The sequence below is a fragment of the Peromyscus maniculatus genome, chromosome 6 (genome assembly GCF_049852395.1).
Source record: "Peromyscus maniculatus bairdii isolate BWxNUB_F1_BW_parent chromosome 6, HU_Pman_BW_mat_3.1, whole genome shotgun sequence".
Classification (NCBI taxonomy): domain Eukaryota; kingdom Metazoa; phylum Chordata; class Mammalia; order Rodentia; family Cricetidae; genus Peromyscus; species Peromyscus maniculatus.
The window spans coordinates 64100593-64125261 of NC_134857.1; the positions used below are offsets into that span (position 1 = coordinate 64100593).

At 47.6% G+C, this 24669-nt stretch overlaps 1 protein-coding gene and 1 long non-coding RNA gene across 2 annotated transcripts; one reads left to right on the plus strand and one right to left on the minus strand.

Moving 5' to 3' along the window:
• The first annotated feature begins 301 nt into the window (after positions 1-301).
• On the plus strand, positions 302-8120 carry Sfrp2 (secreted frizzled related protein 2). The gene is made up of 3 exons (XM_006985315.4): positions 302-1060; positions 3244-3324; positions 6965-8120. Exons 1-3 carry the CDS (start codon positions 559-561, stop codon positions 7267-7269), a joined length of 888 nt encoding a protein of 295 aa, XP_006985377.1. The 5' UTR covers positions 302-558; the 3' UTR covers positions 7270-8120.
• Positions 1996-23098, minus strand: LOC143273879 (uncharacterized). Its single transcript, XR_013052135.1, has 3 exons — positions 22805-23098; positions 3138-3270; positions 1996-2582 (listed from the first exon to the last, which is right to left on the minus strand). It is a non-coding gene; the product is annotated as an uncharacterized LOC143273879 (long non-coding RNA).
• Positions 23099-24669: the final 1571 nt, after the last annotated feature.

The window sequence follows — 24669 nt, forward strand, 5'->3', positions numbered from 1 at the left end:
GGCTGCTAGCCTTGCTCCACGCCACGCGTGTCCTCAACTTTTCGCCGCCTCAGCCTCACTCTCCGCTCTCGCGCAGTGGGACGCAGGGGCCTCGCTAGTCCGCGGGCAAGGGGGCTGCCAGAGCGCGCGCGCAGCGGCTGCTGCATCGGGGTGGGGTCGCAGCCCGAATTTCCTGCCAGCTAGAGCGTGAGGGGCATTCTCAACGCAAAACCAGCTCCAGAAAGTAGTGACCTGCCTCCTCAGATTACTCCGGGCTGGCTCCTCCCTTGCTCCCCCCCCCTTCCACCTCCAGATTTGCATAAAAAAGGCCAAGAAAACTCTGGCTGGGCCCCAGCCGCCGCTCACTCTGCTCCCCCGGGTCGAGCCCCCCGGAGCTGCGCGCCGGCTTGCAGCGCCTAGCCCGCGCCGACTTCCCCGCGCCCGGCTTCGCGCTCTCGTGTCGCCGGCCTTGCAGAGCCCACGAGCAGAGCGAGCGGGTCCGGGACGAGCTCGGGCTCCGGCTGCCTCGCGCTTCCCCGACTCTGCTGCCTCCGCCCCCCCGGGGGTCGCTAGTCCACGATGCCGCGGGGCCCTGGCTCGCTGCTGCTGCTAGTCCTCGCCTCGCACTGCTGCCTGGGCTGGGCGCGTGGGCTCTTCCTCTTCGGCCAGCCCGATTTCTCCTACAAGCGCAGCAACTGCAAGCCCATCCCGGCCAACCTGCAGCTCTGCCACGGCATCGAGTACCAGAACATGCGGCTGCCCAACCTGCTGGGCCACGAGACCATGAAGGAGGTGTTGGAGCAGGCGGGCGCCTGGATTCCGCTAGTCATGAAGCAGTGCCACCCGGACACCAAGAAGTTCCTGTGCTCGCTCTTCGCCCCTGTCTGTCTCGACGACCTAGACGAGACTATCCAGCCGTGCCACTCGCTCTGCGTGCAGGTGAAGGATCGCTGCGCCCCGGTCATGTCCGCCTTCGGCTTCCCCTGGCCCGACATGCTGGAATGCGACCGTTTCCCGCAGGACAACGACCTTTGCATCCCCCTCGCTAGCAGCGACCACCTCCTGCCGGCGACAGAGGAAGGTAAGCCTTCTCTCTTCGTTCCACCCACTCCCAACTAGCCTGAGGTGCTGGGACTGGGGGCGGGGGAACCCCGGAGCCTCCATTCTACAGCTTCGTTGGTCCCGGCTGGGGGTTCCAGCCTTAGATGTGGCAGAAGCTCTTCCCTGCCCTAGTCTGTTGCCATACCGTGTACCAAACTTGAGATATCCACCGCTGTGCCAAGACCCCTCCCTGGTTATAACAACAACTCCCCTTAGGGATTTAAGCCAAACAAAAGTGCCAATTCTTGTTTGGAGATGCTTGCTCTGCGGCCACGCTTCTGAAAGCCTTTAGCATGGCCAGGTCCTTGGGATGAGCACCCAGGCCTGAGGCTTCTGCTTAGCCTCTCTCTCTGCACGTTCTTGTCCCACGGGACAAAAACACAAGATACACACGGACCGCCCTTTGAGCTACTTTGTCTCCTTTGCCAATTTAGGTTTTGGAGATAAAACGAAGGCTGGCTGGGAGTGAGTGGAGCACTGGATGTCGCTTTTAACTGCCCAGGTGTTGGAGGAAGAGAGGATAAAGGGAATCTCCAGGAATCATCTTTTTTGTGTGTCACTATCAGCTTTTTTTTTTTTTTTATCTTAGGAGTGGTTTTAATTAACTGGAGAAAATCATGCAGAAGAGTCTCCTCAAGTTTTTAGAAAACAAGAGGGGAGTTCATAGGCAAAAACCATCAAAGCAATGAAAACCTCATGGGCTCTTGATATTTTCCCTGAAAGGAAAAAGTATCCAATGTGTCTGAGCTGATTTAGGCCCCCTGAGATAGAAAGGGGGCTTCCTAATCCGTCTCAGGGCTTCAGCAGCAAACCCCCTTCAATCTCTAATTGTTTTCCTGTAGACATCATTAGTTAAAGAAAATACAAAGTTGTTTAGCCATCTTTCCTGGCAGGCACCGTGAGTCTGCAATCATCTTATTGGTTAGGTTTCTAATTTATTGCAAATGTTTGGCATTTTTCAAACATTTGTCCAACATATACCATAGAGTAACCAATACAGACAGGTTGGTAGCATTTCGTACCCATTCTGAGCCTCCCCATTGGAAGTCTTTCTCTTGGGTTGGGTAGAGCTGAGGCAGTTTTGTGTTTGCTTTTGTTTTGCTTCCTACTATCAATCCAACATACACTGGGTGTTTTCTCCAAAATTCACTTTCCTGCTGCAAAATAAGTCTATATGCCTGCAAACTTTGCTCTTTGGTATTTTTAAATATCTGATAACTTTTCTATTGTGAGTCACCATGGGAATTTCTGGGTGTGAATATCCAATTTCATCCTAGTGAAAACCTATGTAATTACACCTAAGTTTTAAAGATAGCATTAGGCATATTTATAAAGTAGAGGGGAAAGTGTTGTCTTTTCTTCCTGAACATACGTTCTTTTACAACACAAAGTCCTGGGTCTGCTCAGACAAAGCCCACAGAAAGTTTTCCTTCATCTGGATCAGCTTGTCTCCAGGTCTGTTGGCTTGCATTGGATGGGCAACAAGTACCTGTACCAGGGACCTGGAGGGGAATGATGAAATAAACTGTAAGTCAAACACAAACTTGGCAGGAAGCATGAAGTGAAGGAGAGCCAGTTAGAGCTGGCTGTTGGAATTACTGAGATGTGCTTCCAAGATGCAAGCAGGCCCTAGAGGTTCCCCACGGCTCAACACTAGCCATCCTTCCCAGCCCAGATGAGAAAAATACATGCAAATTCCCCCAGACCTAGCGCCCTGCTGAGCAGAAGGTTTTTCTCCATGTCCTGCAGATGAGAACCATCTCTCCATCTTCCCAAGTACCTCCAGGGTTTGGATCTTTTGGTGCTTTCTCCTTAGATACTTGGGAAGGACTGAAATCATCCAAGGGGCGAGGAGAATGAATTGAAAAGCTACGACCTCTGGGTCGTCTTGCAACACACACCTCCCCACATCTCCCTTTTTGTTTTGGGGGGGGGGGGTCAGTGCTAATAAAGCAGGACATGGGCCATTCTCATTTCATCCAACCAGAAATGGCAAGTGCAGCACTTAGGAATGAGGGGTCCTATTTTTATAGAGGAGGCAGAAACGGGGGTCATACAGGACAATGGCTGCTCTGGTCTGGCTGCGTCCTTTTGAGTTGTTTACAAACGCCACCTGCTGTTCCTCTGGAAGCAAGCTCACTAAAGACCTTTTCACGTTTCCAGCTCCGAAGGTGTGCGAGGCCTGCAAAACTAAAAACGATGATGACAACGACATTATGGAAACTCTCTGTAAAAATGATTTTGGTAAGTAACCGCCACCACCGCCAGATACCACATCCACCCAAGTTTTATGGACCAGGGAACGTTAAAAGTGTAAATCAGTAAGAAGTCTCCAGATGAGGCTAGGTGAGACAGGACCACATCTCCTCCTCCCTAAAGTTGCCTAACTGACTGGTTCTTAGTTCTTGTCACATGTCCCTGTCGTACTGAGTTACACTGGATGACGTTCACAGTTTCCTTAGACAGTAATCCAATGGGAATTTCTCAGATTACCAGTGCACAATGGCCAACTTCTGATCTCTCTTTGGCTTGTGTGTGTGTGTGTGTGTATGTGTGTGTGTGTGTATGTGTGTGTATGTGTGTGTGTATGTGTGTGTATGTGTGTGTGAGTATGTGTGTGTGCGCGCTAGCACACAGAATCCTGTGCCATGTTATCTTTTTCAATTGCTTGAGATGTGCGCCAAGAACAGAAAAGCACATATGACCCTCAGCAAACATTCAAGCCCTTAAACTGGCCCAAAATAAACACTTGCACTAGCATCCAATGAGAGTATTTTCACTCTGTGTGTAGCGCAGAGTGACACATTGGTTTTACAAGCAGTCAGGAAAGAAGAAAGTTTTCCAAGTTAGGTGAAGGAGGTTGTGATGCTGTGATGCTCGGGATGCGCGAAGTAACACATGAGTGATGTTAGCCAAGGACCACAGACAGTAAGTCACTGCCCTTAGGGGGTTATAGGAGGAAAGACAGATTTTAGCCGAAAAAAGCCCCCAGGTGAAGGGGGAGACTAGCCAGACACAGGGGCAAAGCCAAAATCAGAAGCAGGAGTGGCCAGGGACTTGACCCAGATTGCTGCCTCACCCAGAATGCACTGTTGTTTTAATCCTACTCCAATGGTAGGCACCTTTGGTTGTATTAGAGGGGTTGGTATCCCTTAAGGGTATTATTCAGTCAAAAATGGGAAGTTACTGGTGAACATAGAAGGCCACTGGTCTACCAAACAGCATGGAGTCTAACAGATCCATGTGAACATTTCTGCACACTCCACATGTCCCTCAGACTGAGGACACTGGTCCGGGCTGCCACTGTTGAAATCTCAGGCTGTGAACAGCCCTGGTCGCCGGTCTTCGTCCACTTCAGATCTTTTCAGGAAGCGTCCTGAGTTGAACCTTGGCTGGTTCCTGAACTGTACCCCCGACACAAGGAGAGACTTAACACTGTTGAGGAAGGAGACAGACAGAGTAAGACTCCAGGTCCTCACTAGCAACTTCCCCTAGCAGGAGGAGCCACGCATGGGGCCTATAAAGTTTCATATGTCTGTCTTCAAACATACAGGCCTCAAACTATCTCAGTGGTGGGTAATTTTCAGTCTCAAGCATCTTACCAAACCCCAGTCCTTCACTGCCACAAGTCAGATGATTATTTAGTAAAATTTATAGTTCTATAAAGTATTTTCTCCTGGAAGCTTACGCTCTTTATACCACACATAAAATTTCTCTTCTGACTTTCATGGGACTCCCAAGCAAATACATTTAGGAGACCACATGCACACCCACACACACACCACTTGCTTGCTCTGTGGCTTACCTCACAGAAGACAAACTTACTGAAAACGCCACTATGAAGATCTGAGCCAAAGAAGCAGTGTGAATATGCTGTACAGTGTAGCAATGAGGATCTCTGCCCTCTGTCCCCAGATAGGGACAATGAAGGCGTAGTCCATTTTGTCTCTGTCCTTTGGGGAATCGGAGATGGAACAGGCTGACCAATGAAGCTTATTTACTTCCGCATCGGCGGCAGGCACAGCACGCCCCGCCCCACCCACACTGGAAACAGGGAACTGGGAAGACCCTCCTTCCCTCCACGGTGGCGTGCCGATGGGTGGGGGACTGTCACCTGTGCTTCCTACCACGCCCGGTGTCCCCATTCACACCTTCCAGAGCAAGAATGCTATTTTGGCCTTTAATTCCCTATGTTTTGTTTCAGCTTCAAGTCTAAGGAGGAATCCCACTTCCCCCGTGATATATATTTTAGAGCTAAAGAAGGGTAATTAAGACACCTCCTTCCAGCTCACAATCATAGTTTTGTTTTTGTTTGTGTTTTTGTTTTTGTTTTTTTCTGGTGTTTGAAGCTCAAGAGTGTCCCATTGACCAGAGGCGGCCTTGCACTGGCGTCATCTATGTTAGAGACGACACTCTTTGCTCACGTGTGGTCAGCTCAGTTCGCCCCTATGGTGGCCTCCCATCCCTGTTAGAGACAGAAGAACATGTGGCATCTCCATGTGGCTTATTCCTGAAACCCTGAGGAGCCTGTGGTTCAGATGAGGACCGTATCAGACAAACCTGCCACTCACTAAGTCACAGCACCCTTGCTTTGCTGGGTGAAGTAACCATCCTTTTCCTTTTGTCTGGAAAGCTAGCTCAGTTGAGTTCCTCGTCTGAATTTTTTTTTTTTTTTTTTTAAGGAAAAGAAAACCTCAAAGACACACACCACACACACACACACACACACACACACACTTCTCCACTATTACTAATTTAAACAATGCATTAAACCCCATCAAAGTTGGGAAGTCACACACGCGTGTCATCTACTGCAGCTGTCGGTGGCACCAAGAGTCTTCGGACACACTGGAGCTGAGTGACTTAATGCTTCACGAGGACGGGAATTTGACATTGCCTGGAAGAACACGGAGCTAGTGTAGAAAGGGGTCTGGGGACTAAGCTGGGACACAAGCTACCTGGGTGGCCTGGTACAAGTCATGGACCCTTCTCTCAATTTGCATCTCTGTGTACTAATGAGCTTTTAATGGGATGACCCTTTCTAACCTGAAAACTCTATCCTTTTCCTGCATGTGTGGAGTCCTGAAATTTAATCCCAGCGTGTGTATTTCCCAAAGCCTAGTGTTCATGGCTATAAAACGTGTCTTTTATAGTAAACAACTTACTTTGGGGTCTTAACGTTCTAATGACTCTACATACACATTTTGGAAACAGTACATACATGATCTGTAAATGCCTTGGCCTTGGCCAGGCAAATGAGAGCACATAAGGATGGAGTCTTCAGAAAAGACTTTTATGGCTAAACATGTTGTGCTCTTAAAAAAGAGACTTGCATATTTCTTCCTCCTTGTTACTTTCCCAAATCAAAAGCAGCTGCAAGATCCATTCTCCTTCCCCTGTAATCTGTCCTTCAGAAAACAGTGACTGAGACACCATTTCCTCACAGGTTTGTCCAGAAACCTCTGTGACACAATAAACCCAGTTTAACGTTGGCAGCCTGGGAGGCTCACGTTTCACCTAAGAGTTAAGCCTTTCTCCCCATGCTGAAGTCTCCTCCAGTAGGGCAGTCATTTGCTGAGGGTAGCAAGAACCCCATGCCAAGGGGCTTACCAACACAACCACATGGTGTGAGAAGAAGAGTTAGTTACCTGAGTCCTGCGAGAAGGTTCTGAAAGGATGGCTGATGTGGAACAAAATGCCCAGCCAATGCTTTGGGACTTTGGAAATGGACCCACCTACTACTCCCAGAGCCAAAGCCCCTATATGCAACCCCTGACAGTCTTTCTGGTTATAGACCAACAGGCAGCAAAGCTAACAATCGACACAGCTCTCCTGCATCCTAACCCGTGTTTCGTGTTGTTCCTGTCCCCGCTTGTCTTCACAGCACTGAAAATCAAAGTGAAGGAGATAACCTACATCAACAGAGACACCAAAATCATCCTGGAGACGAAGAGCAAGACCATTTACAAGCTGAACGGTGTGTCTGAAAGAGACCTGAAGAAATCGGTGCTGTGGCTCAAAGACAGCCTGCAGTGCACCTGTGAGGAGATGAACGACATCAACGCGCCCTATCTGGTCATGGGACAGAAACAGGGTGGGGAGCTGGTGATCACCTCAGTGAAGCGGTGGCAGAAGGGCCAGAGAGAATTCAAACGCATCTCCCGCAGCATCCGCAAGCTGCAGTGCTAATTTGCTAGTGGGGTGGCTTCTGACTAGCCAGGCCCAGGGCTCCATGGACCACTTCCGCTCTGCGAACTCACTTCCGGTTTCCCAAGCACAATCCCGAACGCTCCAACTCCAACTTGCCCTGCCTCTTGCATGTGTGTGCCCCCAACATTCCCTGAGTTATAAGGCCCTCGGCGGCCTCGGGAATGGATAGCTGTCTTCACATAAAGCGAAAGCCCGTCCGGATCTTGTAGAAATATCCAAACTAATAAAATCGTGACTATTTTTATGAAGTTTTAAAACAGCTCATTTTAAGGTTAGTTTTGAATAGGTAGTACTGCGGCCTGAGAGGCACGCTCCCTCTTCGGTCAGTCCGTTGGTTTATACTGTGCGCTCAGATTGCCATGTCAGGCAAATGTTTGGTTTTTCCTCTGTGGTCTACACTTGTGGGTCTCAGACTTGGTTGAGATAAAGCTGGCTGTTATCTCAACCTCTTCCTCAGCTTCCTCGCCTCGGCGTCTGAGTCTTAAAACCCTTCATTGCTCATTTTACACCCTCCTTAACTTCGACTGTTGCATGCATCCCATCAGTTTATAAGAGTACAGTTAACCATGCCTCATTGCATGACGCCTTCAAATAAAGGCGAAGTAAATACAGTTTATAAATTGACTTGAGTATTTTAAACTTTGTTTGAAACATTTTTTTTACTCTTATTTTTTTTTCCATTTTTGCAAATTAAATCATTGTAGCTTACCTGTAATATACGTAGTAGTTTACCCGGAAAAGTTGTAAAAATACTGCTTTAACCAACACTGTAAATATTTCAGATAAACATTATATTCTTTGTATATAAACTTTGCACCCTGTTACACCTATTCTTCGTCTTCTGTCATGTCCCCTTTGACCAAGCAGCTGGGAGGGAGCTCTGAGGCTGGGTCTTCCCTCCAGCAGGTGGAAGTACCAGCTCCTCCGGGTTTTACCAGGAACTTCCTCCTCCGACATTAGCACGGGCCTCACATTTCAGCCAGGTTTCATCACTGCTGCTCCAGCAAACGGGGCGAAGACTTGAATGCTCCCCTTGGCCCCTCTCAGCAGTTCAGTTACATGCAATGCCACTCTGAACTGCAGGGTCACGTGCTTCATAATCCTGCTGTTCCTTGCAGGAGGTTCGTACAGTGGAAAAGAGCAGCCATTGTGAACATGGTAATTCCTTCCCCCTCTTAAGCTCCAACCCTGAGGTAAAGAAAGCCACGATTTGGAGAGCATCGCTGGGAGCCAGGATAAAGGGAAATGGCGCTGAAGAGCAGATAAAAGTCAAACAGACAGCCATAAACGTCTGTCTCAATTCATGGGGGCCACTATGACAGAGTGGCTTAGACTGGGCAATTAATAAACAACAGAAATCTATTTCTCACAGCTCTGGCAGTTGGAAAGGCTAAGGTCACGGAGCCAGCAGAGTCAGTGTCTGGTGGAGCCTCTGCGTCATAGATGGCTCCTTCTCACTGTCCCCTCATATGGCAAAGGGGATGAAAAACATCCCTGGACCTCTTTAACAAGGGCGGTAATCTCATTGCTGCCATTATGACCTCGTCACAAAGGCCCCACCTCCTAATCCCAACTCACTGGGGATTTGATCTCAAGATGAATTTTAGAGGGGCACAACAGTCATTAGCAATGTCTGTCCATCTACTTCATTAGTTTATTAGAAAACTTACTTAGAAATGCTAGCCAGCACATGAAACTGAGGCCCAGGGACCAGGCAGCAGAGTTCCTAAAACACTCGAGCCAGTGAGACGACAGATTCTGCCCTCTGCTCAATGTAGGAGTGAACTGTGGAACCATGAGGGGCTGGCCTTTGCACAAGCACTTAGTGAGCAAGTATTTACTGACAATGTGCCAGACATGTTTTAGGTACCGAGGACACAGACATCGTCTTTTTCCTTATAGAGATCATGTGAGGGACTGAGGAAAATAAACAACCTCAAGACTGTATCTGTAAAACTGGTGACTTGAGTGGAGACGGAGTTCAGATCATGCCAGCGCGGCAGCTCCTTGTCTATTCTGACTTTCTAAAAGATTTGTTTTGTTCTTTACAGTGTGTGTGTGTGTGTGTGTGTGTGTGTGTGCGCGCGCGCGCCTCCACAAGAGTGTAGTGCCTGAGAAGTCCAGAAGATGACGTCAGATACCCTGAAGCTGGAGTTCCAGGCAGTAGTGACTCGCCCAGTGTACTAGGGTACGAGGAAGTGAACTTGAGTTGTCTGCAGAAGCAGCACATGATGCTCTTCACCAGAATCAATCGTCTCTCCAGCCCCAACCTGGATTTTTTTTTTTTTTTTTTTTTTTTTTTTTTGGTGACAGAGTTTCTCTGTGTAACAGCCTTGGCTGTCCTGGAACTCATTCTGTAGCCCAGGCTAGCCTCAAACTCACAGAGATCCGCTTGCCTCTGCCTCCTAAGTGCTGGAATTAAAGGCGTGTGCCACCACCACCCGGCCCAACCTGACATTTTTAATGGTGGCCATGTGAGGACTTATTCTAACAGCATTGTGTAGATCTAGCTGAATAACCTCTTATCTTCTACCCATGACCATCTCTCTATAGCACCCTCTCTCTCCACAGCTAATGCACAGTTTAGCTGGTCCCCTTCATTTTCCTCTGCACTATCACTTAATTCTGCTTCTCATCAGATCTTCAAATTCATGGCAAACCCCCTGGGTGTCTACAAAGGATGGCCAGAGTTACCAGGGAATTCTGTGGAGGTCCCTGCAAATGCTATGTGGCCAGCAGAGTAGCAATCCACATGAGGCAAGAAGGAAATCTAGTTCCGCACTACTTAGCTGGCCAGTGTTGGTTCAAACTTCTAGAGTCTGACCCCAAGCAGTTTGTTTTGGGCATACTTATAAACACAGTACAACTTTGGGAAAAAGTTTCCTCGAGACATTATCATAATAAAGTTTAAGGCATGACTACGTTGAAACTCCTTTGCAAAGTACCTGTGACCTCTTCCATAAAAATGGGTTCTATTAACTGAGAAACAATGCTCAGCAGTCTGGGAAGGGACTGAAATCAGCATAGTAGTCTGGGGGATTTGTGTGAAGGCTGGCCCCACAGATAGCAAAAGATCATCAGGTTATTAAATACATCCATTCCCAGCTTTCTGGGCAGAAACGGGTGTAAATCCCTCCATTAAAAAGAAAGCAGGCAGGTTTAATATTATGGGTTTCCCTAATGCCACTTGTGAGCATGAGGACCTCGTACCCTCTACAGAACTTACGGTCAAACAGTTAAACTGGGAGACTTGGGGATCAGGAAAAGAAGACAAAGGAAGAAAATAGTAAATAAAAATTTCACTTCATCAAAAATCAGGACTCAGAGTGGGGATAGACTCAATTTAGCAGAAGTGGTGAAAAGAAATAACTTGGAAGGAGCAGAGGTGCGATGGCAAAGGAGATATATATATATATATATATATATATATATATATATATATATATAATCTCAGCACTTGGGAGATGGAGACTGGAAGTTCAGGAGTTCAAAGTCATCCTCAGCTACACAGCAAGTTCAAAGCCAGCCTGGGCTACAGTAGAGCATGTCAAAACAAACAAGCAAACAAACTTGGAAGAAAGCAATCTACTTGAATGTTCTCTCTCCAAACAAGCCACAAGCTGCATACTTACATAATGGGATGCACAATCTTGGACTCTAAAAACCACTTTGACTCCAGACAGGGCTCCCCTCAGTCCCTCCAGCTCATGCCACCGTCTGCTTCCTGTCATGTATGTCTTTTTGTGCACTTTCCAGCCCTGCCCACGACTCGTCTAGTTCCCATCTTTGATACAGTCACAAACACAAGGTGTGCTTGTAGTAAAGCAGATAGGCTTGTGCTGGATTTCATTGTTGCTGTTTTATTTTATACTAATAAACATAGCTTATTTATCCTTGAAATGGTTGGGGCTGTAGAGTTAATTACATCTTCAATCACCAGCTTTCTTTTGTAGGCAAATGGAACCATGACTGTTCATCCATGAATGGAAGCAGGAAGGGCTTTGGACTTCTGAGTTCTTTTAAATGATTTGTGACTAGTGGAGACACTTAAAGTAGAAGACTGGCCTAAACATAAAAGCTGAAGAATATTAAAATTATATGTCCCGAGGCAGCTCATCCCTCTTCCCTTTAATAAATAGCTCAAGATAGGGTTTGATCTATAAAAATGGATGTAGGAGTTTCTTGAGTAGCATTTCCCAATTCCACAAAGAATAAAAAGCATTGCTTATAAACACAGTTCAGTAGACTGAAACTCATAGTGCAAAGGGCTCAGTTACCCAAAAATACTCTCCATCCCCCACTCCCTGTATTCTCATCAAACAATAATATGTCTGAGTATTTTACCTCACAGCTCCCTCACTCTCAGGTCTCCAATGTTCTTTGGTGGAAGGGGAATGTCAACACTGAAAACCAAATCCAAACATAAGCTTAACACTGCCCTTTGCCCTACATTTCCTTATGCAATTACTGAGTCTACAGGACTGAACTGTGTGATTTCTGCCTATGAGACACACTATGTATGTACAAACTAATTTAGTAACTCAGCAAATATTTACTGACCACCGGTTATTTGACAGTGGCTTATTCATCAATAAATGCACATCAAGTGTATGTCCACAAGCCAGGCACTCGTCTAAGTGTGGGTGCAGCAATTCTGCCCTACTCCAACTTTAGTCTTGAGGAATTATACCAATTCTGGTGATATGGGGGCGGGGCGGGGTGGACTCCAAAAGGACTCAGAACCCAATAAAGAAGAGAGGCACACACCATCAACATGATGTCAAAGGGACCTGTACATAGCCCTCAGGGATGCCCAGAGGAGAGAGAAGTTAACCAGAGTAGAACACAGAATGTTCAGCTCTGGTCAAGTTTTAGGATCATTCAAGAAATGTCAGTGACTCACACCACAATGTCGTCTATTAAGACAGTTCAGAGAGACTGTACTGCCTATGGTGGTTCATTTCAGCTGGTAACTTGACTGGATGGGGACATGCGTAGTGCATTAGTAAACCCAGCTCTGGGCATCATAGAGAGAGTGACATCATCTGTGCTCTGATCTAATCCTTGATGAGTACATAATATGATAGCGTTATTAGGAAGTGGTGAGAGGTAGGGGTGGAACTGAGTTGGAAGAGAGCGGTAATCGGTCATAGGGAAAGTGTCTTGAGGACTGCATCTTGCTTGGTCTCTTCCTGTGTCTCCTTTCCCTGCTTCCTGGCTGCCAAGATGTGAACAGCTCTATGCCACCATGCCCTATGATAGACCAAACCCTCTAAAACCGTGAGCAAGCACAAACCTTTTGTTATTGTTGTTTTAGGTTGTTTATGCCAGGCGTTTTGTCCCAGCAATGAGAAGGCTGGCTAGCACAGCATGGCCCCTTCTGGGGTTATCTGATCCAAAGACTCCCTTCTTTGCTACTCTGTGATGCCATCTAGATACAGAAGCCACCTTCCTCTTCTAAATGGTGGTTGCTGTGCCTGGAAGGCCCTCCGCTGTGAGGAAAGCCACCTCTCCTCCAGTCCTACCTCTGCACCACCTACTAAGCCTGCTGGGTCCACTGAGATAGCATCGACTTCCCCTCCGATCTTTACCTGCTTTGTTCTGAACTTCATGAACTCACTGCACAGCACAATAGAACATCCTCCAGCTCCCGTAGCACAGGAGACATGACCAACCTCAGCCAACCTGAAAGGATTGCCCAGAACAACAGTGCATAGAAGTAGAGATGAGTGACAGAGGAGGTTTGGGACACTCACAAAAATGTGGGAATCCATACATTCCTGGATGTGTTTGAAATTGTAAAAAAGTGCTCTTCGTGAATATAAATTTCTACTCCTTTGAATATGTATCAACAGGCACAGCTGCTGAGTCATACAGTAACTGTGTGTTTAGAATTTTGAAGATCTGTCAAACCATTTTCCAAAGTGGCTGCGTCTTACAATTCTGCTTGTAATGTGTGAGGAATTTCACATCTTCACCCGAACTTGTCATTATCTGGCTTTTTCTTGCCACCCATTCTGGTGGGTGTGAAGCAGCGTTTCAGCGTGAATTTGGCCTGTGCTTCCCTACCAAGTTTTCTTGGCATCATGATTCACATGAGCCCTAAAGTACAAAACAAACAACCCCAAAGTTCTTGATTTGTGAACAGAATGTTGTGTGTTCCTGAAATGGGTTATTCTTCATCCACAAAAAGGAATGGAATGCTGAGGCATACGACGTGTATGCCTATTGGAAGGACGGCACCTAAGAAGTCGGGCAAAGGCCACATAATATACAGTTGCATTTAAATGTAACGTCCATTATAGACAAGCCACAGGGAGAGAGAGTGGGTTAGTGGTCACCACGTGGTAGGGCAGGAGGGGATAAAGAGTGACAGCTAACGAACTTGGGGTTTCTTCACGGGGGTAATGGAAGCATTCTGGGGTCAGTAGTGTTGACTGATCCAGTTTGTGAATCTATGACAAATCACGGAACCATCAAATTTAAAAGGATGGATCACACTGTGTATAAGTCAGATCTCAGATGTGTGCGTTTTACAAAGCCAGGTGTCCCAAGATTGGAAATCACACAGTGAGTGTGCTGTAATCAAATGAAGCCCAGCCTCTTGGCTGTAAATTCCACGGCCTCAACCATCACAGCACCTACTGGGCCTTCTTCTTGTCTCAAATTGCAGACCTCTGGGGGCATAGTCACTCCTGGAGGATTCACCACTGTCAAACACCAGATCTCTGTCCCTAACTTTGTGTTTCCATTTTTGTCTTCTGGCCAAACACAAAAAGTGGTGAGCATTTTCTATAGGGATATGAAAGCAAGTGAAACAGAACAGGCCCAGGCTTTGCCCTTTGTGCTGACTTCATGTCAGAGAGCCCTTCCCAGTGATGACAAAAATGTACTTCCTAATTAACAGGCTATGAACTACGAAGTACAGCAACATGCCATTCAGCAGCAGGGATGTGTTTTGAGAAATCCATCACCATGCAATTTTATCGATGTTTATCACCCAGTGAACCCACACAAAGACAGCTACGGTGCCAGTAGGTCACAGAATCTCATGGGATCACAATAGGACAGACTCCACTGTTAACTAGAACAGAGTTAGACATGGCACATGGCTGTAGCACACGCCCACTACAAAACATTAATAGTCTCATATAAAATAAGAACCTGCTCACACAGATGTGTGGTGCACGGTCACTGTACAAAAAGTAGCAGCAGGTGCTCATTCTGAACTTCACGGGATTGCGCTGAGGGCACATAGGAAGCCTCTGTTCTTATTTGCAGTCTGTAACCCTGCGCAGTTCTCAATGGTTCTGGGATAGGTAGATATGGAAAGGCTGTGGCCATGGTAACCACAGCCCTCTCTCATTCTAAAAGACCCTCTGCAGGTGATGGGCTGAGGGGGACCTTCTGTGCTTCCTCTCCCTCCAAATGCCAGTGAGAGGCCTGGAGGAGAAGGGGTAGCAATTTGACTTGGCTCCAGATGGTTGGAGGCAAAGGAAACCAACTGGAAGATAGTCTCCACTCTTCAGAGGCTTGCAATGTGCTCCCTCGCTCTCTCTCTCTCTCTCTCTCTCTCTCTCTCTCTCTCTCTCTCTCTCTCTCTCACTCACTCTCTGTGTGTGTGTGTGTGTGTATCTTCTCTGTCTCTCTCTTTCTCTGTCTCTCTTCTCTCTCTTCTCTCTCTGTCTCTGTCTCTCTCTGTCTCTCTCTGTCTCTCTGTCTCTGTCTCTCTCTGTCTCTCTCTGTCTCTGTCTCTCTCTCTCTCTCTCTCTCACACACACACACACACACACACACACTTATCTTTGGAGTTTTTTTATTAGCTTCAATCACCTGTAGTCAACTGTGGCCTTAAAATAAATTACGTGGGAAATTCTAGAGATAAACAATTCACCAGTTTAAAAATCATAAGCCATCTGAAATCTTTTTCATGGAAGCACAGTGAAATCTTTTGTGGATGTCTTGCCAGGGACATAAATCACCCCTTTGCCCACTGTGTCCACACTGTATGCACTACCCATCTGCTAGTCCCTTAATAACTCTGTTAGTTATTAGGTCCACTGAGGACACCCTGTGGTCTTTTATATACTGTTTGGTGATATCCACAGTTTCAGGAATCCACTGTGCTTTGGAATGACCCCATCAAGCACAAAGGGGAATTATTCTACATACCAGCACCTTGAATATTAAGCAATCAGGAGTTGAAGTAGATGCAAAAGACTGGGCGAGCAAAGGGTAGAGAGAGGTGTATTGCCTTGGGGTCTGGGGAAGACCAGTGAAGGAACAGAGGCAGCCAGGCCCTGGAATGAGGGGTGGCACTTCCACAGTCTTAAATGAGGGAAGAAGAAGGTTCTGCAAGCAGATGGGTGGCCTGGGAGCCCTTGGGTGTAGACGCTACAAGAAGTTTCAGTTACCTGGAATGGGGATGAAGCTCAGTGGCAGAGGGCTTGGCTGGCACACAGGAAACCCTGGCTCTACCCCTAGTGTGAAAATAAAGATACGGATAACAATAACAATGATAATTTTCAGGTATATTCATGGATAGGATGCAGAGTAAGAGATCAAACGAGTGTTAGAAGTCAGCCTCCTGTTGGCAAGTCTATAAGATGGTCTTGTTTAAAAACATTCATATTTTTCTTTCATAAGAACATGACTTTGGTGGAACAGAGCCGTGGTGTGATTCTGGCAATCAATCCTGAAGTACAGGAGCTATGCGGGCAAGTCCTAAATACAGGACCCACACCACCACAGCCTTGAGGGCAGGAAGCTGAGACAGCCTGGATGTTGCTGTGCATTCTCCTTTGATCTTGCTGTAAGTCGGTGACAGCTACCCACCGGGGACGATTCCGAAGATGAAATGACATCAGACACAACCTACGCTAGCCCAATGCCTGGGCAAGCTGTGAGTGTGTGAGAAAGATCGACTCTTCGCGGCCAGGTCAACGGACCAGTTTGCCTGGGATGGGCTGTCTGACTTCTAACTTAGTAAAGAGGAGACATGTTAAAGGAGCTGGCAAAAGAAAGCAGGGTGAGGGGAGGGACAGGAGCCCCAGGGAGGACTGAAATGTGGTTTTCCCTCCCACTGAGGGGCCCCTGCACTCAATAAACTAGAATGACCCTGGCTGAACTTCCAAGCTTGAAACTACGGCTGCTTTTTAAAAGGAGTTCTTCTTTCTCAAGATCAATTGTTCGGCAGAACTGAAAAGCTTGCTCTCGGAAGAGCCTCGGTCCTAAAAACCTGCAGGGCAAGCCATTAAAAGCAAGAATGTGGGGTTTCTCCTGGGGAGCGGGCACACCACACCCTCCGTTGTCACTGTAGAGACTCTGCTGCCCTCTACTCTAAACTACCCAGAAACCGGAGAACCTAAAAGCCCCGGGTCTAGCTAGCATTATTTAAATGAACTGGCTGTTATATGAACCTTAAACCACATGTCATTTGGTTGTGAGGCTGCCCTGGGCCAAGAGCTGTTTGTTAATACTGTCGGCCCCAGCTTACAAACAGACTGTGTTCCAAAAGTGCATTTGCAAGGCTGTGGTTTGAAAGGCAGAATGCATTTTCCCCATAGATGCAAGGTTATAAATGACCATTAGGGCTACAAGCCAGCATATAGGAGCACGCAAGGGCATGCACATGTGTGTGTGCATGCACACATGTGCACATACACACGTGACTATAAGATGACCAAGGCCTGTACATTTTAGCTGGGAAAAAAAAATACCAACCAGTAGTGTCACAATATCAATAACTAAAGAATGAGATAAGCAATAAAGTTGAGTATCTTTCCTTTGCACTCGTTCTCAATGTTTAAACAAAAGCAGACTTCCTCAAAACACCAGCCAGCAGCAGTGGGCCTGTAGAGCCAGGCTCAGGACTCAGGGAAAATGGACTATAATGAAGAACCAGGTGGTTGGGGGTCAGACCAGCTTGCAGGGAGCTTAGAAATTCTTAACCCCGCCCCCCATGTCTGTACCTAAAGAAAACACGGTGTCCACAAAGCAGCCTGGAGGGAGAGCAGAGTGCAAGACTTTGCCTGATCAAGACTACACAGCTGTTCCTTCACCTACACTGGAGACTGGTTCGGAGCCCCATCCTGTAGGCAATTAATCCCACCGAAGCACAAGTTGGCCCCTAGTCCCCAGGAACCAGAGTCCAAAACCTTAAGTGTTCTTCCACACTGGTAACTGAGACCAGACAAGCTATTTCAACTCTAACGGCCTGGATGACTTTGAATTCAATGCCCCCACCCCTGACAGACACCAACTCTACTGTTCACAGAGGGGCCCCACCAGATGTCTGCATTTTACCTCTGCTTTTCCAAGTGCCCAATGCTGCACCTGGCTCATTGGGAGCCACTCAATTAGCTTAATGCTAATCAGTTACACATTTTGTGTCACTGTGAAAAAGAAAAAAAAGAAAAAGAAAGGAATAAATAGAAGGAAAATTCATTTGTAAAACAACACGAAGGAGTTTTGCAAGATCTAACCATCAAGGGACCTGTCAGCCCAAGGCGGTTGGATTGACCTCAGAAAGCCAGGAGAACGGGAAGAATGAACAGGCAGCGAATGGGTAGGAAGGAGCTGGGCTAAGTAGCTTAATGTCTACATGATTCCTCATGTGTTTCCCGGACTAGTACACATCCACGCTAATGCAACTGTTCCCTCGAAATTACAAAACCTTTCATTTCTTCCAACTGGTTTGTGTCCTTTCCCATTTCCTACTGACTGGGACTTTTTAAAAACCATTTGCTTTGGGTTTTGGTTGGTGGGTTTTTTGCTTTTTGTTTTCCTGTTTTGTTTTGTAGTTCTTGAGCCCACACGTGCTAAGCAGGCAAGTGCTGCCCTCTATATCCCAAGTCCTCTTAGGACTTTCTGTTTTGATGCAGGGTCTCAGGAAGTTGGCCAGCCTGGTATGAACTCACTGCGTATGCCCTAGAGACTTGAACTCGTGATCCTCCTGCCTCAGCCTTCTTTGCAGCTGGGATGACAGGCTTGCATGTAGATTTTTAGCGCTTTTATCAGCTAGATAAATGCAAATAAGTTGCCTTAAAGAGGCAACACAGCTTGCCTCTTTTTTAAAAAAAAAGGATTGATAGATTGATTGATTGATTGATTGATTGATTGATTGATTGATTGGGGGGCACATCCTGGGTCAGAGGACAACCTGTGTGAGTCAGGTCTCTCCTTTAGCCCTGTGGGTCAGAACTCAGGTCATCATACTGGGAGCCATGTGTCTTAACCTACTAAGCCACCTGGCTAGGTCCTTACTTAAAGGTAAGTTACCTGCCCTTGAGTCATGTTTAATGCAACCTTTCCCACCCAGAGCTCCAATTCCTCACAATCATATTAAACTTTAGCTTTCCCATAGTGTTTTCCCATGCTGTGACATGACTGCTCACATGGATAGGTCATCTACTAACCTTGCTGTGACATGACTGCTCACATGGATAGGTCATCTACTAGCCTTGCTGTGACATGACTGCTCACATGGATAGGTCATCTACTAACCTTGCTGTGAAATGACTGCTCACATGGATAGGTCATCTACTAACCTTGCTGTGACATGACTGCTCACATGGATAGGTCATCTACTAGCCTTGCTGTGACATGACTGCTCACATGGATAGGTCATCTACTAATCAACCTTTTCCCAGCCCATGAAACTAGGTCCCCAAAAATACATGTGCCTGTCTAGGGTGGTTCTATTCTGTTCCATGGGTCTGCTTGTCTATTCCTGCACCTAATATCATATTTAATTAGTTAGCTATTCTTAACCCCCACTATATTTCCCAACACCTCTACCACACTCACTCACTTCTTCTATTACATCATTACCATCACAGTCTTGGTGACATGAGGATGCATAGACGATCTAACATTTTAAAGATATTAACACCAAACAACAGAAAAATTGTTCATTGTATCCAGAATTTAATATGCTGTCTACTGCAAACTACCTAATTGGGAAACAACATTGAAAATTAGTCTTACATCTCACTCTCTTCTGTTGTTTTAACAAAATACCCAAGGCTAAGTAGAAGAAGAAGAAGAAGAAGAAGAAGAAGAAGAAGAAGAAGAAGAAGAAGAAGAAGAAGAAGAAGAAGAAGAAGAAGAAGAAGAAACTATCTATAATAAAGTTCTGAAAGCTGAAAGTCCAAGATCAGACAGTCATTGTTCAGCCTCTGGTGAGGGCCTTAAGGTGGATGGCATCACGATGGTGAGACAGGAAGCCAGAGAAATTCAGGGCCCAACCTCACTTTTTATAATAACCTGCCGTCTCAGTCACCGGTCTCTCGCTGTGAAGAGACACCATGACCATGGCAACTCCTATAAAGGAAAGCATTTAAGTGGGAGCTTGCTTACAGTTTCAGAAATTTAGTCCATGACCATCATGACAGGGAGTGTGGCCCCAGGCATGGCAGGCATGGTGCTGGAGTAGGTGAGAGCTACATCCAGATCCTCAGGCAAAGGTCCAGGGGGGAGCGGGGAGGATTGGCCCTGAAATCTCAAAGCACGCCCCCAGTGACACACTTCCTCCAACAAGGCCTCATCTACTCCGACACTGGCACACCACCTAATCCTTCGCATCTTTTCAAAGAGTTCCACTTCCTGGTGACTAAGCACCCAAATATATGAGCCTGTGGGGGCCATTCTCATTCAAACCCCAGCAACTCCTCTTATGGACATTAACCACTGTCCTGAAAGTACTGCATTTTTTTTTTAACTCCCATGACCTAGTGCATTCCCATCAGGTCACACCAGCTCAAAACCACCCCTTGTGTTCTTCTTGAAGACTAAGGTTTTGGCAAGCCATGGCACCATGGTTCAGAGAAGTACCATAGGAGGTGTGTTTGGGGGTTTTATTCTGATTTGGCTCTTGAAGGGACACCAGAAAGAAGATGCCATCCTTATGTCTCCCCATGTCTTCAGTGCAGTATTTGGACCTTTATGACACCAACCAGGGAAGGTAGTCCCAAATCAGGAAGCCAAAACCCAATAATGATAATTGGTCAGAACTGTGTAGGAAGCAAAAATTCTGTTTTCGTCTGAAAATGTCTTATTGTCTTACTTATTTGACTGAGTTGGAAAAATCCAGATAAATATGAGGACATTCTGCACTGGCTAAAAACACTGACCTTTGCCCCACGAAGGCAGCCAGAAGCTAAGGCAGGGATGCACCTTGCTCCCGTGGTCTCGGTGGCCCCAAATCTGGCCCAAATCTGCCTTGCCCATTCTCAGGAATGGCAGCAGCACCTCCCTAACTAAATGGAAGCTGCCCCAGCCACAAGCCTCGTCACCAAACATTAGTCATGCCTTGCAGATCCCATCACCTAAACTTTCGGTGTTTGCCAGGATCTTTCTATCTCCTCCCACTAACAAATATCCCGACAAACAGCCTGAAAGCTACTGTTATCTGTGGTGGAAATTACAGCGACTTCTGATTATTCTTCCTGCCCTGAGTCACAGCATTCACTGCTCCTTCCCATCCTCAGAGCCAAGAGACAAGCCTAGCAAATCCCCCTCACTTAAAACTGGAAATTCCTTTCCATTCTCCCGAGTCCACGTCCACCCTGTTTAATATGTCATACACAGACTCTCACGGCTCCTGCCTTGAGTGGTTAAGAGCCCAGGCACTGGATTCAGGCTTCTCAGGCTTCAAATTCCTACTGTACAACCCACTAACTTTAAAGTGTCAAGAAACTTTTTCCCAGAGTACTGGGACTGGAACCCATGAGCTTTGCATGTTAAGCAAGTGCTGTATCACTGGGGTATACCCTCAGCCTCTTTAACAAGCTTCTGAACCTCCATCCTTTAGTTTGGAGATGGTAAGAACCTGACTGTCTGTAAGGGTTGGATGACTTGATGCATATAGACAACTTGGTGTAGCACCTGGCACACAGCAAGCATTCTATGTCAACTAGTCCTTTTGTTTTGGTCCCTTCCATCCATGGCACTTTCCCAGCCTCCAGACCTTCACAACCCCCTTTCCCTTCAGCTGGAACACTGTCAGCACCCTGATCATCCCAGGGAAATCTCTAGAGGTAGTCAATGGCAGCTGCAACACCAGAAAATTCTCATGCCCTGGCCAAGACCCCCTATACCAGAATTACTCAGGAATGGGGGTTGTCATGGCCTTTCTGATAGAGTTAAGCTACAAGCCTATGCACTGAAAGTCACAAGTTGTCCTTGGATGTTTATCTGTCCCTACCTCGTGCTAGGTAGTAAGTTCCCTGATCGCAGAGATGTCACCATCTAATCTAGTTGGCCATTTAATCTACACTGTTAACTCCTTGTAGGCGACGAAGTGAGCCACGTTCTGTAGACTTGATGGTTTAACTGTGTTTCTTCGTTGTGTGTTTCTGCAAATTTACAGCAGGTGTGTGTGTAGGGGAGCAGGACTAAGTGTTAGGAGAAAGGTGCCCTCTGGAGGTAGAAGGGCAAAGGCAAGTTGCGAGTGATTTCCCAAGGGACCTTGCAGGTCCTGGAGCAGCACCTTGAGGACCATAAAGTCCTGCATGCTCTTCCTTGTGGACCTTCTCCTCTTTGTCATCCTTGGAAGTACCGAAGGCAGAGGAACAGTGGACCCAGGAAACAAGACCTGAGGTCCAAGCTCAGCACGTGGGCAGCCGCCCAGACTCTGCCCTTCTAATGGACTCCTCTGGAGGACAGCTAAGGAGGAAGCCTCCTTCTGCCTCCGGTCTCTCAGCCCCTCCCCTCCACTGCTCCCAGGCTTCTGCCCTTCTCTCTTTCTTCCTCCGCTTTTCTCCTCGCCCTCTTCCGTCTCCTCATTCTTCATCTTCTGCTCCCTCCTCTCCTCCCTCCCTTCTCTGCCTTCATCTCTCCTCTTCCTCTTTCCCCCTCCTCTCCTCACCCTTCTACCTCCCTCTCCTTGTCCTCTTTCCCTCTTCCCTCCCCCTTCCTCTTTTCCTTCTTCCACTTCTTTCTTTCTCACCCCCTCTCCTCCCCTCCTCCCTCTCTCTCTCTCTCCATTCCCCAGCCTTCCTCTCTCCACCTCCTTCTGCCTCTGCCCCCTTCCTCCTTCCCGTACCGGCTCTGATCCATTTGTCCTGAACTCCCCACGTCTCTTCCTACCTGTTCGGGACCCTCTTCCAGCCCAGTCACCTCTGGTTCCAGAGGGGAGCACGAGGAGGGGCGCGGGACACTCCGTAGCCTAGGAGGACCCACAGACCACGTCCCCACCGTAGGTCCTGGGGCCAAGAGGATGCCGAGGGGATGCGCATTGCTCTGGCGAGGTGCACGGTGGCTCTGAGCTCCAGAGGCCGCACTGCATTGCGCTGCCACTGCCAGGCCGTCCTCCCGACCACCACCACTGGACGCTCCCGGTGGGGATCCAGCGCAGGGACGATCTGGCGGCACGTAGGGCGACGGCCATGCTGGAGGTGTGTGTCCCCACCCACCCACCCCCCACCCGCGACGCTCCCCGAAGCTCGAGCAGGTACGGGAAGGGCGAAGGCCAAGGACCTCGCTAGGGTCCTGAGGATGTTGCCCAGCTTACTTGAGGCGCGGTCTGGTCTCCAAGACTCCGCCCACAGGGGTGTAAGCCGGCCCAGAATGGAGGCTGGGTCGCAGGACCTTCCGCAAGATGCTCCCTTTCTCTCTTTCCTCCTTTTCTCCAGGCCTTCTTCTTCCTCTCTGTCCTCTCTCCCAGGCTGTCCCCGATCCATCCCTACCCACCAGGGAGGCTGCTTCTTCCTCCTCCTTCCTGCCTGTGGCAGCCCCCAGTGACCCAGAGGGTCTCCATCTAGAGTGTGCATCTGGATTACTAGGTGGCTCCTTAAAGGGCACTTTGCTGGACTCTGCCCCAAGGTTCTGATTCAAATCTGCGTGTTTGGGCCTGGTTAATAATTAGTTTGACAACCCCCAGGGAGTTGCCAGTACTCAGGCTTGGAGTTCTGCTGTGCTAGTCCTTGCCTCCCATGGGTGGGTACTGAAAATCCACTCTGTATGTTTGCTCATGGGATGGTTCTGCTCTGGCTGGCCCTGGCGCTGTGTGGAGTAAGCTGGATACAGGGATACCATCAGAGATGGGCTTTTCTTCTGGAGTCTGCATCCTTAAAGTAAGGGCAAAAATAACCCAGAGTGGGAGACTAGACACAAGGGGCTGCTCCTGATGTGGGAGAAAAGTGGAGGAGACTGGGGGCGCACCTGGAGGGTGTGTAGTTGAGCTGGTGTATGAGAACTAAGTGCTGGCTTCAGTCAGACCTCACAGGAGCTGGAAGCATAAAGGAAGATTGGAGCAGCTACTGACGGGCCTGTACGACAACACCCCACCACTCCACACCTCACCCCATTTTCTTTTCCTACATCACCTACAGGTGTCTACTTGTGCATTTGCCTTGAGTTTCAGGAGACCCAGCTCCTGGCTGCCTTTGCTAGCTGCTGGCTTCCCTGTATCCAGAACTGAGTCTGGCATATGGCGAGTCCTCAGCATACACTTATCAAGTGAATAAGTCAGTGACGAAATGAAGAGTAGTGCCATGGTCTGGGACCTCCCCTTCTAGCCCTCCTTCCTAGGCAAACACCAGCCACAGGCCCTGTGGTCTAGTGGGCCAGTTAAAACACCTTCCGTACATGCCAGACTCCCCAAATCTCACAAGCGATTTCAAACAATTTGTAAAAGTAGGGACCATTTGTGCAGAAGGAGGAATCACAACGTTTTCTTTCAAGAATTTCGGTTGGTGCAGATAGGCTGCAAGCTGTCTTGTAAGAAGGGGATTACATTCTAAAGAGCACAAATGAGCACATAACTCAGGTACAGAGCACTTGTTTGGCAGGTGCGAGACCCTGGGTTCCATGAAAAAAACAACAACAACCATAAATTAAAAACGATATAAACGTTCTCAGAAAAAAAGGGAGAAATGGTAAGAATGAAGAGAAAGTCTTGGGGAGAGGAGGTCTTGGGGGAAGATGGCCCTGGTCGCTGTGTCCAGCACTGAAACATTCTACCCTAATGAAAAACTGTAGCTCTTCCAATGGAAATAATATCTCCAGGACGTGGCAACTTGCATGGCCTCAGAAGCACACTGGGAGGCAGGCATGACTGAAGCATTGTCTCGTGTTCTGTCTGGTGTTCTAGAGCAACCCAATCTGCTCTTGTCTGTTCGATTTTTTTTAATGCCCTATAGTATGCACTGCTTAACAGGACTCAACATGTGCTCACATGTGGCCAAGGGACATCAGTAATTTCCGAGTTCGTGGTTCTGGCTTTGTCAATTTAACAGAATCTAAAACAACCTGGCATATGGGCCTGTGAGGGGCAGGGTATCTCGATTATGTCAGTTGATTATGGGAAGAGCCATCTTAATTATAATCTCGATTATGTCCATTGATATGGGAAGAGCCATCTTAATCATGAGAGGA

Coding starts and splice junctions, on each gene's coding strand:
- Sfrp2 (XM_006985315.4), top strand. CDS start 559: ATGCCGCGGGGCCCTGGCTCGCTGCTGCTGCTAGTCCTCGCCTCGCAC. Junction 1,061..3,243: donor CCTGCCGGCGACAGAGGAAG/GTAAGCCTTCTC, acceptor TCACGTTTCCAG/CTCCGAAGGTGTGCGAGGCC. Junction 3,325..6,964: donor TCTCTGTAAAAATGATTTTG/GTAAGTAACCGC, acceptor TTGTCTTCACAG/CACTGAAAATCAAAGTGAAG.